The 19,711-nt window shown below is 42.3% G+C and overlaps 1 protein-coding gene across 3 annotated transcripts in view; it reads left to right on the top strand.

Moving 5' to 3' along the window:
• LOC127450729 (ADAMTS-like protein 3) overlaps positions 1-19,711 on the top strand; it is a 283,685-nt gene that overhangs the window by 26,714 nt on the left and 237,260 nt on the right. For all 3 annotated transcript variants that reach the window (XR_007899028.1, XR_007899027.1, XM_051715045.1), the window contains exon 3: positions 17,846-17,965. Coding sequence is in view for 1 of the 3 variants with exons in the window: in XM_051715045.1 (XP_051571005.1) it covers positions 17,846-17,965 (120 nt within the window). In the remaining 2 variants the exon portion in view is untranslated. The remainder of the gene's footprint in view (positions 1-17,845; positions 17,966-19,711) is intronic.

Raw genomic sequence — 19,711 nt, 5'->3', positions numbered from 1 at the left:
AAGTAAAAGACACATTGTCATGTGTATTTTGTTGATTCTTGTATTTCATGTCTTATTTTGAAATTTCTAGTTCCTGTTTCATGTCATGTGGTTCCCTTGTCATGTGATTTCATGTTTTCCCACCATGTTCATGTGTCTTGTTTTCATTGGTTGATTGTTTAATTATCTTGTTTAGAGTTCTGGTTGTTCATTGGTTTGTTCTCCCATGTCCATGTATTTAAACCCTCATGTTTTCCATTGTCCTTTGTCAAGTATTATGTACGTTTGCTAATGTTGTCATGTCTGTTTATGCCAAGTCAAGTTTATGTTAATCAACTTTATAGTTATGTTCATGTTCATGTTCATGTTCATGTTTCACATTTACAGTTAGGGTTTTGGATTTCACTTTTGTCAAATAAAATGCACTTGGGTTCTTCATTCCATCATCATCGTCTCCATTGTCATTACCAGCGCCAGTGCATCGTTACACACGTAGTGCATCTAAGTCTTTCATCTTTTGCTGGAATGTGTGTAGCCAAACTTTTTTTGACCGAGATATGAACGGAGAACAGAGGCTTACTCCCGATTAGTGAGCAAGTATGCAAACATTACAGCTTGTAATTATGTAATTATATAAGACTCTTGAGATCGACCATTTTGTTACACAGTTTAGGTAAAATTCGGCCCACAGCTGAATAGTAAACCCTTACCAAAACAATAACATTACATAGCAAGTTAGCCGAGCACTACTGTGGATTGCAGACGAAAAATGACCATTTGTAAAAATAAATACATCTCCACACTTGATCACTATTCATGATAGTAAGAACAAACAATTCTACACAATTGTAGGTAAAAGTGGACCCGCAGTTGATTAGCAAAACTATTTAAACACAATAACATTAGCTAGCAGGTTAGCAGAGGCCTAAAGCTGTGCACTGGGTGTACACCGTAGCGACAACACAAAACTCATTTGAACTTTCGGTAGCAGATAAATCCACAAATAATCAAGCATACTTACAGGTTGTGATCCTGAAGCGCCAGATTGTCCCAACAAAGTGGGAACTGCACCATCTTTCAGGGGTAACCGACTTAAAAATCTGGCATTGGTTGTGGTTGTACTGCTAAATAATTAAAATACATTTTAACCACTGATTCTTCAATTCGTCTGCCTTTGGAAGTCCATACAAAGAGGTTTTGCTTTTGCAGTGAAAAAAACAGCGACTTCTTGACATTGCAGCAACACTAACCCAACTCATCCTGGCCTCTGCTATAACTACGTTTGTTTGAGGGTGGGCCAAAGTAGCCCTTAGGCGGGCATTATGCAAATGTGTTACATAGTGACGTAGATACTTTACGGAAGAAATGGCTGGACTACAATCCAGTCGTTTCTTGTAGTTCTTGAGCAGTGTTGTCTGTAGGAGAGAATAACTCCCTTTTGCGTGGACTTTGTGCTTTGTAACTTTGCAGACCTTTTACATACACAAAGAGCTATGTTACACACTGAAGGAAAGGTAAAATCCCAAAAAGCATAATAGGGCCAGAATAGCGCATAATTCCCAATGCGCTCTAAGTCCTCATGGTGGCGTAGTGACTCGCCTCAATCCAGGTGGCGGAGGATGAATCTCAGTTGCCTCCGCATCAATCCGCGCATCTTATCGCGTGGCATGTTGAGCGTGTTACCGTGGAGACATAGCGCATGTAGAGGCTTCACGCTATTCTCCACAGCATTCACGCACAACTCACCAAGCGCCCCATCGAGAGCGAGAACCACATTATAGCGACTACGAGGAAATTACCCCATGTGACTCTACCCTCCCTAGCAACTGGACCTGGCTGGAGTCAAATAGGGTCTCTTTAATGTTACTTGAATTGGTGCTATTTTAGTGGATTTCTAACTTTGTAGGAGGTCATAATAAATGTTGTTAAACATTATTGTTACATATTGTTTTGTTTTATTTCCTTAAAAGGAACTAAATGGATTTTGACAGTAAAAGAAGTACTGTATGAGTCAAACTTCAGCACTTTAAAAAAATCTGTGATTGCAATAAAATATTTTTATTGACTGACAGCACTAGAAATAATGTGTGTGTACTCCCAGAAATATCCATCTCATTTGTATAAACATTCACTGAGACTTAGCAGGCTTAAAATGTCAAACATTGAGCAGATTATGTTTTAAATTAGTGCTGATAGTTAATTAAAATATTTTATAGCGTTTAATCACATGATTTTCATAGTTAATCGCGATTTATCTTAGATTTAGAAAGTGCAGAAATGTGACTCTAAATATACTTTTCCTGTCAAAATGCATTTAGTTCCTTTTTATAAAAGAAAATAATATGTAATAATAATGTTTTATAAACATTTTCCAAACTAATCATTCCACAATATAAAGATAGAAATGCACTGAAATAGTACCAACTTAAGTAACATTAAACATTTCCCAAAGTCTAAGTGGGAGGTTAAATAATTAAAATATCTAGACCCTGTAGTTTCCGTTTTCATTTTAATGGGCATTAAATCTCTTAAACCCTCACCCTCAACAAAATTAATAGAGGCTGTCCATTTTACTTCAGCAATCATGAAGCTGCATGTATATGATTTGCCGCTTAGAACTCCACATAAAAAGTGCTTGCAGAGAATGTCTTGTTTTGCTTTTAGCACTGGCACTGTCCACGTAATGATACTTCATCCGAATTGTCTGGCACGCGAAGCAGGGGAAATGCTGATGATTTACTGCAGCGGATTGTGGAATGCGGCTTATCACAAGTCCCATTTGGGTTTAATTTGTACAAAAAATTACGGTTAAGAGGTTCTTTCTCCATCACTTGATCACTGACATGGAATCACTGTTGTGTGTGTGTTTGAGGTGTGTGTGTAGTGAGACAGACTACTGTCTTGTAATATTCCCCTGGTTTTGTCATTTCTTTTATATTGTGTATAATGGTGACTTTCCCTTTTATGCATAATATATTTGAACTCTAATGCAACCTGCATTATACCGTGTGGAGAAGACACAGCGCTTCTGTCTGTTTCATTGTATCATGCCCCCTTGGAATTAGGTGGGGTTTGGTAGCCTATCACTGTGCGTTTGTAGGGTATTTTAGGCTGGCTACGTGTCACCTAGACACGTGTCACGGTCTAATGACTGCCCCTTTTCCTTATGTTGTTTTGATGTTAGGCTAACTGCTTGGCTCTGGTACCCGGTGCTAATGTTAGTTCCTTTTTATGTGACAGCGGTTGTTTGTGTGAGGCTCGTATCAAGCTCTGCTTGCCGACTGCTGCCTTCCTCCAGTCTGCCTGTTCCATATACCGCAAGTGTATTCGCGGCCGTAATTATGGCTGTAGCTCCAACACTTTTGGTATGTGAAATCATTAATACGATGGTGATTAAAATGCATGCAGGTTTAATGTTTTTAGCTTTTTGTAATTGTTTGCCCTTTTATAGGTGAAATAAACTGCTCACCAGAATGTGTCTGTCTGCATGGAAGCTGCAGGGCTGAAGTCCGACGCTGCTGTTTTGTTTTACATAGTTTTTGTTTTGTTTGTTTATTGCCCCTTTTTTTTTTTTTTTTTTTTTTTTTGGTATTTTCCATTCAAATCTCTGCAAGTGCTGTTTTGGGACTCACAGAGACAAGTGTGATCCTTGTCTCAGTATTTGTATATCTTGAGCCAACAAGATCGTCATAAGAGTTTGGAAACAGTGTTTTGTTCGGTTTGAAACTATTTTATATTGTTATTGTTTGTGTGAAGTTTATCTTAGCAGGGTGATTTGTCATCGGCTCTCTCCCTTTCTCCTGCTCTTCACACTAACATATATTTTCTTTTGTGTGGGTTAAAACCCTTGTTTGAGTTTGTTAGCTCTGTGTCCTCTTAATGGTGGCCAGAGTTTGTCTTTTTGTTTTGTTGGTTTATTATGATTGTTTTATTGTTAATTTTTTTCCCCCAGGACATAGAGCAAAGGTTCCACCCTATTCCAACCAGTGTTCAGTACTCACACGGAGCTGAATAAAATGTTAGAATCTAGTGTGAAAATTGGTAAATGCATAAATAATGATTACGAAAAATGAACTAGTTAAACATTGTTAATTATTTGAAGGCTATTAATGCGTTCATTTCATTAGCTCTAATTAAATACTATCACTGTTCCGTTTGCTGTTTAAACTTCTGTCTATATTGGCAGCAGCCTACTACAGCAGCATTCTAACTGAATGGAACCTCGTAATTTTGGAGTGCTGTAAAAAAACAGCATTTAAAGCCCATTCACACTGCCCAAACAAACACCAACAAACTCAAACAAACACAAACATTCTATAGTTGGCACTTGGATTTAGAATCTTGAGAAGAAAAGTCCCAATAAACACATTTTTTTTTTTCTGTCAAGTACCCAAATATAACAGGAACAGCTGTTAGCATATCCTCACGCTGACCCAGCTTACATCCTCAAGGTCAGCCAGATACCTCTCAAAATTCCTCAGCAGGATTTCCTCTGAACTTTTCCGTGACCTCTACATACACAGCTCATGGGGTGGTCATTAATGTTGTGGTTAACAGCTGACTCAGAGTTATTGTCCTATAACCTCTTTTTATTGCTTTGTAGAATCTTGCGGTGTACATAAACCATCAATCAACATCTCAAGCTGCCTTAATGGTTGGTTGTGGATACAATGGCACACTATGGGATGTTTTTAGACAAATGTTAAAATAAAATACCTACTAAAAGTTCAACTCAGTCTAGATTGAGAAATCCCGAATGCCTGAAATGTATAGATCTGGCAACCTATGCATTTGTTAATCTTATTGGTGCTCAACAAGTGTAGTCCCTCCCCTAGTCATATACTGTTGTAGACACATCTGCACAGCCTTTTAGGAATCTGGGCTGTTGGCGAACAGCTCATGACATCAAGTGCCTCTTAACTGTTTTAGGAAGCAAGTGTTTAATGTAAGTATTAAGTATGTACATTTATGTTTGTGTGGCAACTGCTGAGCTTTACCTTAGCTACTCAGAAACACTTGGCGTGCTGTGAGCACATTTGTCACGTGTCAGGTTGATAAAAGCATTACTTTGATATTCTCCATCCTCTTGATCCCTTGCTTACTGAAGTGCCTTTAGAAGATAACACTCTAGATCAACAGACATCTGGAACAAACCAAAAAAGGACAATCGTACTGGAAGATGGATGACAGTGATGGTCCAACTAGGGATATCTGGCACACAAATATTTAAGTGTTCTCTTTTTACCATTTTGCATGAAAGAATTAAAGGAATATTCAAAGGTTTAATACAAGTAAAGCTTAATCGATAGCATTTTTGGCATAATTTCGATTACCACAAAAAATAATTTAGACTTGGCCCTGCTTTTTAAAAATAAATAAATAAAACAACAAATATCGAGGTCACAGCGAAGCACTTACAATGAAAGTGAAAGGGTCACATTTCTTTTAAGGGTTTAAAGGTAGAAATGTGAACCTTATAATTTAAGAAATGCGCTTACATGAAATCTTCTGTTAAAACTTGTGTATTACTTGAGCTGTAAATTTGTTTATATCGTAATTTATCTGAGGTTTTAGGGTTTATGGAGTTACGTCGTCATGGAAACTAAGTTGTAAAATTGGATATAACTTTACACAGAAAATTTTGGTAAGTGATTTAATCATACTAAAGTCATATTATCATGCATATTGTTAACATCTTGTGCCTATACTTTTGAAACTTTTGTATGTATTTTAAACTTTTAGCCCCATTCACTTACTTTGTTATTGCCTTATTGTAATCCATTTATTTGTTTTTATTTATTTTATTTTTTTAAAGGAGGGACAAGTCTAAATTAATTTTGTGGTAATCAACATTATGCCGCAAATGCTGTCGATTGAGCTTTACTTGTATTGAACCCAGAACATGCCTTTTATAGTGAGGGCCCGAAAGATAGAAAGATGGAACAGTTCCTCACATTAGGAACTTGAGGACAACTTGAATAGAAGTTTTATTTATGCTGCTTGACCTCTTAGTGAGAGTAGGCCTGCTTTCATAATGAGATCAAAGATCTGGCACCATCTTCTAACACCTGCATTTGCTAAACAGCCTTAGGGTTGATACCCGCAGAACAGTTCAGCACCATTGGCTAATGAAAGGACACAATGGACTTGATTATTTTGTACTCTGGGTATTTTAGCCCTGAAGTTTTATTCTCATTTGAGGGGCAAGTTGTGTCAATAGATTGTATCATCCCTTTGTTTACAACTTCAGTTTTTATTACAGAAATTGCATCACATTGCATTCCAGCTGAGTGGGATGTTGTGGACTAAATTGTAAATACAATGTGCAGTGTGTTTAGCTAATAACTACCATAACTGTCATTGAATCGTGGCACTTGGGATGGTGATAACCTGAAGGTTATAATTATGAGCTTTTCAACAAAATATTCAAGTCACATCTCTATTAAACCATGCATACCAGCCACTTCTGGTACGAGAAAAAACAGTCACCAAGTACATCAAAGTACGGCCAGAGGGAGCAGTATATTTTGATCACTCTGATTGGAATATGTTCAAAGAGGCTTTTTTATTTGCTAAGATTACTCAGATGAATATGCATTATCTTATCACTGGCTACATCAACAGGTAAGTAAATTATGCTGATGTCACCAAAACTTTCTGGCCCTGGCTGAATACTGACTTTGCACTCTGGTAACAGACAGTAGACAAACTCTCGGCTGGCATCAAAAAACCCAAGGCCTCCTCCGGCATGCAGAGGCTGAATGTAACCATAGCTGGGGTGAGGAAAAACCTGATGAAGGAAAATATTCACAAAGTTTCCTTCTGGCATGCCTGGCCACATGCTCGAAGGCAGTTACCTGAAAATGTCTTCATAGACATATTCAACATCTTCATCATTTATGCTATTTTTCACAGGCCAAAGCCATCCCAATTCCAAAGAAGACACCTGTATCATGTCTGAATAATAAACTTGCTTTAGAACATTTCTTTTTTGTGTCCCACACAAGAGAAAAATCAGTTAAGTTTGGGACAAATTGAGGGTGAATAAATGTTTAATAAAGTTGTATTTTTGGTTAAATTACTCCCTTTAACTCAGCATTCAAGACAATCAAAGCCCAAACCAAGACCTCATGAATTTAGGATCAAGAGCTACCCAAGGTTATGTACTAGTCTGAGATTGTTGTTCCTGCACTGAGAATCAACCTGACTTTACCAGAGCTCCTCCCCCAGGGGGAGCCTACATAGTTATCTCAAAAGGCGTAACACCCAACTGGGAGACCATTCGCTATTCTGTTTGAGTGGAAGTCAGTGGAGGAGATGCCTCAGTACACTTTTGTGTGGAAACAGCTAATCGTTTAATAAACTGACAAATCTGTCAGATAATTTATCTTTAAATTTTTTGGCATGACACTTATTTGGAAGAGAGCTATATCATTTATCTTTAACTTCTTTGGCATGACATTCATTTAGAAGAGAGATATATTTGGAGTATATTTAAAAAAAAAAAGAAAGCTCTTTTATCCACCTTTTTCCAGAGCACGGTAGTGTCCCCAGATTCTTACTGGAAAACTTGTTTCTGTTTTCTGGTCTCCAGTGTTTTCACTCACGATGGTGTATATTCTTAACAGATAATGTGATGTTTAGCTTATTAAATTAGTAAAATTGCCAAAATAGCATGTGGATCCATAGTGCCTGCCAATACTTTATAGTGTTGCGATTACGGTCTTTTGACAGTGCCTCACCCGTCAAGCTGACATGAAGTGGGTGGATGGCATGAAGCTATGGCCAGAGGTCAGTTACGTTTATCTTATTAGCTACTTCGAGTTGTTATGACAGCCAGCAACTGCATAAGTTGAGCTTGAACTAATTTGTACTCCAATTAACACTTAAAATGGTTGTTCTCCATCTGGATTGCTTTTTATTTATTTATTTAGTTTTTACATTGCTTAAGAAAACCAGAAAACTGTCAAGCAACAATCAGAATCTTTATAGCTCTACCCAGTGGTTGGTCAGGTAAACTGTGGATAAGAGAGATCACAGGACATTAACTATATTTAGGATTTATTTACGACAATAGACATTCTTTTTTGTGATTTCCGCCAAAGGTGACTGGCTTCAGTAAAATTTTGAAAGTGTTTAAGTGATGTCAAGGCCATTATATGTTTGGCTTTTTGAAGGTGTACATGATTCAAGTCTGAGAGTTGTTGATGTTACACTTTCTCCGTTGAAACAGACACAGGGGTTACCAACTCATTTTATACAGTATACAGTAAGAAAATGTGGACACACCCCATGGACAAAGGTGTCTGCTCTAAGGGTACATTTGAATTCTTTGCTGTCCATTTGACTTCAGAGCTGTGGAATGCTGGAGTGACCAGATGTCAACCTGGCCCTGTTTTAACAAAGCACCCTTACTGGAAGTTCTGATCCAAAATTAGGTCTTACTCGGACTATACTGATCCATTGGCAGAGGGTTAAATGTCAAAAACTTATCTAGGTTTAGTTTGGTCTGAGAATAGGTTCTTGCCTTGTTTCATAAGTCCAGAGACCAGCCAGAGTTCTCTCCACATTATTGAGCATACTCGCTTTGACAGAATCATGGCATGCGCCAGCCAAAGTGACGTCTTTCATTTCCAATCTTTGAAGTTAGAACTCATGGCACGCCTGTGTACTTAGTCCTTTACTTTTTTGGCTCTCTTGCCTTGCTGAGACAATGTATCTACAGTTCCCTAATAGAGTGCCTTTTGAAACATCTTTTGGCTCATAAAATGAAGCACACATTTGCCTGGTCAATGGCAGTGGAAGTGAGCTGAGCTTTTTGTAAAGAGCTTCAGTGTGATGGTAACACAGTGCAGTTACTCACATGCCTTCTAATATTCAAGTCAGTCTAAATCCAGGGAAAATTATTAAAAGAGTCAGGATTTTTATTTTATTTTATTATTATTAAAAAGTTTATACAGTATATGAGACTGTGAACATCTTCAATGAGCTTTATACAACTTTGAGAACCTCACCACGGTTTCTAGACTTGGTTACAAAATGCATGTCATTTCTGTTACCTATATAAAATACATTATTTTAGCTTTTTCTTTGCTGTTTCCTGTGGAGTTGGGCACAGTGTCATCTCTAAAAGCCCTCTTGTTTCTATTGTTTCTGTTGGTGGGAGATAACTGAGCTTCTGTCTTTGATCCGCTTGACTCGTTCCTTTCTTTACACATACAGCAGGGAGTTCCCTCTCTGTCACTCACTCGACGTTGGTGTCGATGTAGTGACACTAGGGGTCACTCTTGGGAGCCCGAGACACCTCTGGTCTTTGATAAAAAATGGCCAGTGAAAATTGGCGAGTGGTATTTGCATGCCACTCCCCTGAACATACGGGTATAAAAGGAGCTGGTATGCAACCACTCATTCAGATTTTCTCTTCGGAGCTGAACGGTCATGCTCACTGAGCTGAATACTACTATTCATTCACCTCTGCTGGATCTGACGGTGCATTTCAGCGGCTTCTCCCTCCTCTGCACTGGTGCACTGCAGAGAACGCCCCTGGGCGCTTCGGCAGAAAAACTAAAGAGTATATTTTCTGAAAGAGCATTTTTCCCCTCTAAAAGTGTATATATTTCTCTAAAAGAGCGCACACACGGAACGTCTTTTTAAAGACGCGTCTTTTTTCCGATTGTGTGTTATTCCTGGTTGTGCTCGTTATCTCTCGCCTTCTAATGGTCACGATCACTGTCTTTCGTGTCTGGGCACTGCTCACGCGGAGACAACGTTGCGGTCGCGGCTCGCCTTCGTAAGAAAGCGAGCAACCCCAGAGGCTCCCGCCTCGGTCCTTTTACCCACGGGTTTGAGGCCAGCGCGGCTAGCACTGGGGGTGATTTGGGGACCCCAATGGGACCGCCTCCGTCGGGTATCCCCCCGCGGACCTCCCATTCCCCAGCACGCTCGTCTGCCCCGATCGGGCTTCCGGGTGAGTCCGCCGGCTCGTCTCACGGTGAGTTCGACCTCTTATTCGGAGCCCGCGAAAGTGATGAGCTCTCGAGCGCAGCATCGGAGAGCGGGCTCGTCCAGTTGGAAGCCTCAGCTGGGCTCCTCCCTTCGGGGTCGATTGCCCAGTCACAGGCTGATGCGGAGATGATGACATGCTTTCCCGGGCAGCCGCAAGCGTCGGTTAGAGTGGATTTCACCGCTCTTCCCTGAACCCTCGCAGCTCGGTGATTGGTTCCTGGGCTCGTGGCGTCGCTCAAAGCCATGCCCTGCCCCGTTCCTTTCTTCCCGGAAGTGCATGAAGAGCTGACAATGTCGTGGGAGGCACTTTTTACTGCCCGGTCCTGATCTTTTCAGCTTCCCCGCTCTCACTACCCTCGATGGTGGGGCGGCCAAGGGTTATTCGGCAATCCCCCGGTGGATAAAGGCGCTCGCAGTGCACCTATGCCCGCAGAGCGCCGCCACCTGACGCGGGTGCCCAAAGCCCCCGTCCAAGGCCTGTAGGTTTACGTCGTCTCTGACGGCCAAGGCCTACGGTGCCGCTGGACAAGCCGCCTCCGCCCTGCACGCCATGGCTCTCCTGCAAGTCCGCCAAGGCACTAAAGGAACTGCACGGGGGTAGTTCCGCCCCAGGATTGATGCAGGAACTGCGCTCGGCGACCGACCTCGCTCTCCGAGCGACGGAGGTCACGGTGCGGTCTCTCGGGCGGACGATGGCCACACTAGTGGTCCAGGAGCGCCACCTTTGGCTCAACCTGGTCGAGATGGGTGAGGCCGACAAGACACGATTCCTTGCTGCCCCCATTTCCTTTGGTCCCCCTTGCGTGGAACTTGGACGCATGGCTTGCGCCTTCCAGTCCGTCACGAGGGCTGGTCCGGGCTGTCCGACCCGGCTGCGCGATTCACTTCGCCAGGCATCCGCCCAGGTTCAGCGGTGTCCACTTCACCTTGGTGAAAGACGAAAACGCTGCTACCTTGCGCGGAGATCGCTTCCCTCCTACGGAAAGACGCGATAGAACCTGTCCCTCCAGCCGAGATGAAGAAAGGGTTTTACAGCCCCTACTTCATTGTACCGAAAAAAGGCGGTGGGTTGCGGCCAATCTTGGACCTGCGAGTACTGAACCGGGCTTTACACAGACTCCCATTCAAGATGCTGACGCAAAGACGCATTCTAGCGAGCGTCCGGCATCAAGATTGGTTCGCGGCGGTAGACCCGAAGGATGCGTACTTTCACGTCTCGATCCTTCCTCGACACAGACCCTTCCTGCGGTTCGCGTTCGAGGGTCAGTCGTATCAGTACAAAGTCCTCCCTTTCGGCCTGTCCCTGTCTCCTCGCGTCTTTACAAAGATCGCAGAGGCTGCCCTTGCCCCGTTAAGGGAGGTGGGCATTCGCATTCTCAACTATCTCGACAACTGGCTAATCTTAGCTCACTCTCGAGACATGTTATGCGCACACAGGGACCTGGTGCTCTCACACCTCAGCCGACTAGGGCTTCGGGTCAACTGGGAAAAGAGCAAGCTCCTCCCGGTTCAGAGCATCTCTTTTCTCGGTTTGAAGTTGGACTCAGTCTCCTTGACGGCGCACCTTACGAACAAGCGCGCCCAGTCGGTGCTGGCCTGTTTGAAGGCGTTCAAACAGAAAACAGCGGTTCCACTGAAACTTTTTCAGAGGCTCCTGGGGCATATGGCATCCTCGGCGGTGGCCACCCCGCTCGGGTTGATGCATATGAGGCCGCTTCAGCACTGGCTCCAGACTCGAGTCCCGAGATGGGCATGGCGCCACAGGACACACCGTGTGGCCATTACGTCGGTCTGTCACCATCTTTTCAGCCCTTGGACCGACCTCTCATTTCTCGTTCTTCTGGATGGGTCCGCGGTTGTGTTGGCACATCAACTGCCTCGAGTTACTGCCCTGCGGAGGTTCCGGCCGTTGATCTATGGCAAGCACGTGCTAGTTTGGACAGACAGCACGGCAGCGGTAGCATATGCCAACCGCCAAGGCGGTCTCCGCTCCCGCTGTATGTCACAACTCGCCTGCCGTCTCCTCCAACGGAGTCAGCAGCACCTCAAGTCGCTGCAAGCCACTCACATCCCGGGCAACCTCAACACTTCGGCGGACGCGCTGTCACAACAGGTTACCCTCAAGGGAGAGTGGAGACTCCACCTTCAGGTGGTCCAGCTGATTTGGAGTCAATTCGACAGGCACAGGTGCACCTGTTCGCCACCCAAGAATCCTCCCCTCTGCCCGCTCTGGTACGCCCTGACCGAGGCGTTCCTCGGCATAGAAGCGCTGGCACACAGCTGGTCCCCTGGCATTCGCAAATATGCATTTTTCCCCAGTGAGCCTGCTTGCACAGACCCTGTGCAAGGTCAGGGAGGATGAGGAGAAGGTCATCCTGGCAAGCACCCTACTGGCCCACCCAGAAGTGGTGCTCGGACCTCACGCTCCTCACGAAAGCTCCCCCGGGCAAATTCCCCTGAGGAAGGACCTTCTTTCTCAGGGAAGGGGCACCATCCGGCACCCACGCCCAGACCTCTGGAATCTCCATGTCTGGCCCCTGGATGGGACGTGGAAGACCTAAGCTGTCTCCCACCTGCGATGGTAGACACGTTCACTCAGGCTAGGGCTCCCTCTACGAGGCGCCTGTATGCCTTTAAGTGGCGTCTGTTCGCTAAGTGGTGTTCTTCCCGTCGGGAAGACCCCTAGAGATGCGCAGTCAGATCAGTGCTTTCCTTCCTGCAAAAGAGGTTGGAAGGGAGGCTGTCCCCTTCCACCTTGAAGGTGTACATTGCTGCCATAGCAGCACACCATGACGCAGTCGACGGTAAGTCCTTAGGGAAGCATGATCTGATCATCAGGTTCCTAAGAGGCGCCAGGAGGCTGAATCCCTCCAGGCCGCACCTCGTTCCCTCAGCGGACCTCTGTAGTTCTCAGGGTCTACAGAGAGCCCCCTTTGAGCCTTTGCAGTCAGCCGAGCTTAAGGCACTCTCCTTGAAAACTGCCCTCCTGACTACGCTCACTTCCATCAAGAGGGTAGGTGACCTGCAAGCATTCTCTGTCAGCTAAACATGCCTGGAGTTCGGTCTAGGTTACTCTCACGTGATCTTGAGACCCTGTTCCCACCACCCCTTTAGGGACTAGGTGGTGAACCTGCAAGTGCTGCCACAGGAGGAGGCAGACCCAGCCCTGTCGTCGCTGTGTCCGGTGCGTGCTTTACGCATCTATTTGGATCGCACGCAGAGCTTTAGAATCTCTGAGCAGCTCTTTGTCTGCTTTTGGTGCACAGCGGAAAGGAAGCACTGTCTCCAAGCAGAGGATCACCCGCTGGCTCGTTGACGCCATAACTATGGCATATCTCGCCCAAAACATGCCACCCCCAGTAGGGCTACGAGCCCATTCTACCTGTGGTGTAGCGGCTTCTTGGGCCTTGGCCAAGGGTGCCTCTCTAACAGACATTTGCAGAGCAGCGGGCTGGGCAACACCCAACACCTTTGCAAGGTTCTACAACCTCCGGGTGGAACCGGTTTCGTCCCAGGTAGTGGCATGCAACAAGCGGATAAGCCCGGGATAGCCGGCCGGGTGTATCGCTTGCACATAGCGCCTTCCACCTCCTTTTGAGCTGAAGACGTGCGCTGTTATTTCCCAGTAGTGTTCACAAAATTTGTTCCCTGGTTGACTTCCTCCGAGCCCTGTGGCAGTCGAGTTTTCGGAGAGACCTGCTGCCGGCCCAGTACACGCGCTAACTAATAGCCCGGTTCTGGGGTAGGTGCTCCGCATGTGGCGGTTCCCTGTAAGGCTAACCCCATGCGATCTATATCTTCCGCTAATTCATTTCCCTGCTGGCAAACTGCGTCTTCCTTGGGCAGAGCCCCTCTGCCCCAGTCTCCATGTTGTAGCAACTCCTCCCCCATTGGGCAGGATCTACCTTGAAGGCTCTCCACATGGTTGGAAAGACCATGTGATGTATTCTTCCACTTAAATATCCCCCCCTCTCTTGGGGCGAGGTGTGGTCTCCGCAGTGTCCTCCCCTTGGGAGGGACACCACCCGACTAGACCTGGCGGCCCAGTCGGATAATCCCCCTTCTTTTTTAAGGAGTGGAAAAAGAGAAGGGGAAAGAGGCCACGACTGGGTTAAGCCTGTCTCTATCTCTGGGTAGTCGACTTGTCCCCAAAAAGGGCTGTTCGACACTCATAACTGTGTTGGGGGAGATTACGTGTCGACCTGGTGTGCTGGCCATGAGGCACACAGCAAGTCTGCCCACAACACACCGCCAGTTCACGTAACACAGTTCAGCCTTGTGGCGTTTTGTATAGGGACCCCTAGTGTCACTACATCGACACCAACGTCGAGTGAGTGACAGATAGGGAACGTCATGGTTACTGGTGTAACCTCCATTCCCTGATGGAGGGAACGAGATGCTGATCCCTCCTGCCACAACGCTGAACTACCCGCTGAAATGACCGGACCTTATATCGGCTCCTCAGCGTAAAACCTGAATGAGTGGTTGCATACCAGCTCCTTTTATATCCATATGTTCGGGGGAGTGGCATGCAAATACCACTCGCCAATTTTCATTGGCCTTTTATCAAAGACCAGATGTGTCTCGGGCTCCCAAGAGTGACCCCTAGTGTCACTACATTGACACCAACGTCTCGTTCCCTCCATCAGGGAACGGAGGTTACACCAGTAACCATGACGTTTTTTATTGTAAGTCTGTGTGAGCTCCACAAGGTACCTTTGGGCCTCATAGGGAATTTACAGGAGAAGATCCCCCTGCTAACATAGTCAGAACATAAAGGTTGTGTCTCTGTGTAGAAGACAGATGGTGGGGTTTATGGGGGTCCAAAAGGACGGGAAAGGTAACGACAGAATTGTGGGCAGATTGCTGAAATTTAGCAAACATATACACAAACAATTTACACACACACACACACACACACACACACACACAAACTTGTTTTTATATGATTGTGGGGACTCTCCATAGACTTCCATGCATTTTATGGATTTTATACAGATCTAACGATAATTTCTATCCACTAACCCTCGCCTGGCCCCTAAACCTAACCCTAACCTTTTGCATTTTTACATTTTCCACAAAAAAAAAAAAAAAAATTAAAAAAAATAAAACACCATTTAGTATGTTTAATAAGCCATTTCCCTTGTGGGGACTGCTGGCTGGGCCCCACAAGTTAGGTGATCTCAGGTTTTACTATCCTTGTGGGGACATTTGGTCCCCACAATGTAGTATAAACATGTACACACACACACACACACACACGTTGGTGCGGCTATCCTTATAGGACTCTCCATAGACATAATGATTTTTATTCTGTACGAACTATAGATTCTATCCCCTAACCCTACCCCTAAACCTAACCCTCACAAAAAACTTTCTGCATTTTTACATAAAAAATAAATAAATAAAAATAATAATAATTTTGTATGTTTTTTAAGTGATTTGAATTATGGGGACACTAGAAATGACCTCATAAACCACATTTATAGCATAATACCCTTGTAATTACCAGTTTGTACACACACACACACACACACACAGATATCAGGCTGTTAATTCAAGCTTGCCAGTGATGGACCGTGTCACTGATAAAAGCATGCTGGCCTGCTCCTCTGACCGTGTGCCAAATTCTGCTGCTCTTTAGTGTGTAAGTGCTCTTAAAAGCTTGTAGCAGCAACCAGCATTGACTTGTATCATGAACTTTTGATTCACAGTATGTTTTGTTTTAAAGCTTTAAACACTTGTTCGCCTAAATATTTGCCCATTTAGTAAGAATGGAGAAAAAATCTGGTTCCTTACTTTTCAGGAGCTTGCTGTGATTTTATAACCTTTTTAACTTTCATAAATTGTTTTATATCTGTGTTACCATTCACATGGTACTTGAAATTGGCCTGAATGATTTAGAATTTTTGATGCATGTGCTGCAGCTAATCTTCCCCAATAAAGCCTCTAAGGCAATCTTGAATTGTTGCAGATCTCCATCTACTTTCTTTGCCGTGGGTTTCTCACTAACTCTCAATGAACTTTTGACACGCACTGATAAATTTACTCTTGACAATAGGAGTTTTAATTCGTCCATGCTAAAGTCCTTTATCTAAGTTTGGGAGATTTCATAGATGGAAAGCAGCTGGTAGGTTTTGATGTTAATTTTAATTTAGCTGGACATAATAAGGGTTAAAATATTGCTCCATCAGTGTTAACACCAGTTCAACACTGGAGTTGGGATCCAAGAACTGATTCTTATTCAGATGCATCTTTGTCTGTTTTTTTGTTTTTTGTTTTTTTACAGGCATTACAGCATAATTTTCTGCAAAGCCACTTTTAAACGTTGTGTATTGTTGTGCTGCAACTAACGATTATTTTGATAATCGACTAATCTAACGATTATTAGAATAATTATTCGACTATGCGATTATTGCAATGATTAATCATTAGCTCTTAACTAACTATTCAGCTTGTTATTTGACTTAAAAGGTTGTATTAAACGTGCTTACTAACAATAAAGAGGACAAAATAATCTGTAAAATAAAAATGACATTCACTGAATTACAAGGAAATAAACTTCTGTGAAATTCTCTGAAAGCAAGTCTAAATATTTTTGGATATTTAAAAATATTTCAATATTAAATATTGGATTCAGCATTCTCCAATAACAAATTTTTCTTCTGCAGTATAGCTCCTAAAGTAAATGTTGGTTGTTTTAGATATTATTTTGGAAAACAAGCCAAAAAAGACTAATCAAAAACGTATTTTGTTGCAGTGTATAATGGGCAAGAACTACAGTCTCTCATGGTTTTGTTCTCTTCGATCCATCTTTAACTCATAAAAAAAAAACTCTCTCTTCTTAAAAGAGCTGCATATTGCTGATTTTCTTCACGATAAGATACACATCGTGACACATACAGTATATTATGATTCAAAACGTCGTGAGCCATCACATTATAATCTAGCTGCAGCAAATGCATGCGAGGGAAAGGCATCCCCGCTCCAGAGTGTGCATCAGCCAGGTGCAGTTTCAAGCTTTCCCACTTAGATTGGGTCACTTCATGCGACTCATAGAAGTGGTACTGACCGCACAGAGAAAAGCCAGTTTCGGAGTTTGTTTATTTACATGGCCCGCTTCCTTGTTATTTGAACTTTAATAAAGGATGCATTAAAGATATAACGCTGGGGTGTTTCCTTTTTAGATGCTCTGACATGCAAGTTTAGCTTAAGTGAAATGCCAGATCCGGCCCCGCTTTATTTCACGGTGACACTGATTCTGTATTTACTTATTTATTTTGTATTTTTGCTTAATATTTCCTTCATACTTTGCAATCTACATGACTTTTTAGGCTGTTTGGAACGTTTGGAGTGCATCTTGACAGTGAGCTGTGTCTTCATCATTTACTCGATCTGAAGTGCTCTTATCGCACATCATCATTAGAGTTTCAGTTGGTCTCGTGTTACGTTAAATGTGATCAAACGACTGTTCGACAACTACATTTTTTGTTGGCGTTGTCGATAACGTTGACTAATTGTTTCAGCCCTAGTGTATTGTAAAAAGTGCTATACAAATTAAAAAAAGTACTGGAAGTTGAACTTCTCAACTTTCAGTTCCATAACGGTTCTGGAACATCTACAGAAATTGTGTTCTAAATATTGCCCATTTTTTCCCTTAGAATTTATATTATTAATTATAGTTACATTTTATTTTAAGGCAACATAATTTTTGTGTGCTTTAGGTATGAACTTAATGTTTAATTACACCTTGTGTATACTTATATAATGGCAAAATGTTACAGGCAATCCTCCAATGATACAGTACTTAAACACAGTACTTGTATAGGTTTAATGTGGGTGCTTTGGTCTTGTTTTACAGGGGGTAGCGAGCCAGACAGAGAGCGCTTATTTTCTGCCTGAATTTGCACTTTCTCCACAAGGAAGCTTTCTGGAAGACACAACAGGAGAGCAGTATCTCACCTATCGCTATGATGACCAGGTCAGAGACACAGAATCACACTGACAGTTTCCTAAAAATATCCAGCTGGGATGAGTCATTTTGTGACTTCCTATTAAATCAGAGTAATTTTTTGACTTCCTGATTTGGTGATATAATTTCATATTTTTGAACTGCTGCTCTCTATGATCATGGTTCATCAGCTTTCAATATGACACTATCTGAGCAAAATATTGTGAGAAATCTAGGCTCTTAAACCTAGTGAGCTGCCTTGCTGTCAGCCTACTTTGGCAGCTACCTTCTAAGGCAGCATCTTAACTAAAATAGAACCTTTCAACTGTCTGATTTGGAACACTCTACATATACAGAACTCTAAACTAAAAAAAATGTTTTACAGAACTAAATAAAATGTCAGCGTAAACCTCCCAAACACACACACACACACACACACACAACACACACACACACACACACACACACACACACACACACACACACACACACACACACACACACATAATACCAACCAACCAACCAACCAACCAAACAAACAAAAAACTTTTATAATGGTTTAAGTACCAGTGTATAGGGTCATTAGAGACCCTAGGTATGCAAGATGTTTTGTTTTTTTTTGCACTTCCATAAATTATATTTGTATTATTATTTCATATCTATATAAGTTTACTATCACAGGATATCTACTTCTTTGTTTATTACAATATAAATGAGTACTAAATTCATACAAATAAATACTATGTCGAGTTGATTTTCTGTGCAACAATGATTATCAACTATTGTGAATTATCAGTATTCCATATGTGTGAACACATTCATATTATACATGCTATTTGTTACTCAAGGTGGCACTGTTGTTTTAGTGATTGACTTGATTTACATTTGACATTGCTATTTGATGAAGAAACAACATGGAAGTAAACTATAGCAAGTACAACACATGAACAGTATGATATGACTATTGTCATTTGGGTGTACTGCTGAAAGATGTGCATCTATTTAGACTCTATGCTGTAAGTGCCTGAGGAAACTAATGTGTAACTTATGTGTAGCTTATGTGTATCTTACGTATTATATGTAGCTCAATATGTTTTTGACAGCCAGTTGCGTCTCATGACATTTCAGTGTGAAAGTAAAGAATCCAGTTCTAGATTTGTCTTGATTTGTTGCATTTTCTCTTAGATTTTTATGTTTTATTTTTCATATATCAATCAAAATATATTTTATTCGATTATTTTCTAATTGTCTTGAAAATATTCCAAAAAATGTGACACTATCTGGGCATTTTTAGAGTAATTTGTGATAGATATAAGTGCTGGGTCTCTAAAGATCCAAATATGTAAGTGTTTGGTGAAATTGACATGCATTTAAGGGTTAAGCAATAAAGTATAAGAAGCCATGTTATATTGTGAATCTACTGTTGTGATGGCTAAAGGACGTTGTAAAGCATGACATGCATGTTTTGCATTAAAGTTATTACTGTATCATGTATTTAAGCATGACTGGAACACTATTGAACAAACAGCATCCAGAGCCAGAACTATCCGATTATAAATTTGTCAAATACTGAAACTGTGTTATTGAAAATTGAAGTACAGTACCTGCCGATGTTGTTGTTGATCAATTGTCACATCTTGGAAGATAATAACTGACAAAAGTAATATACTGTAACCTTTATTGAAAGGTGCTCTGTCATCTGCTATTTTTAAGAAGCTCTTTAGAACTTGGCTGTTGGACTATTTCCATTTGGTACAATCAGTTAAGACTTTCAGA

The sequence above is a fragment of the Myxocyprinus asiaticus genome, chromosome 2 (assembly GCF_019703515.2).
Source record: "Myxocyprinus asiaticus isolate MX2 ecotype Aquarium Trade chromosome 2, UBuf_Myxa_2, whole genome shotgun sequence".
In the NCBI taxonomy this organism is placed as follows: domain Eukaryota; kingdom Metazoa; phylum Chordata; class Actinopteri; order Cypriniformes; family Catostomidae; genus Myxocyprinus; species Myxocyprinus asiaticus.
The sequence above is the reverse complement of the archived record's forward strand: the minus strand, read 5'-3'. Positions and strand labels throughout refer to the sequence as shown.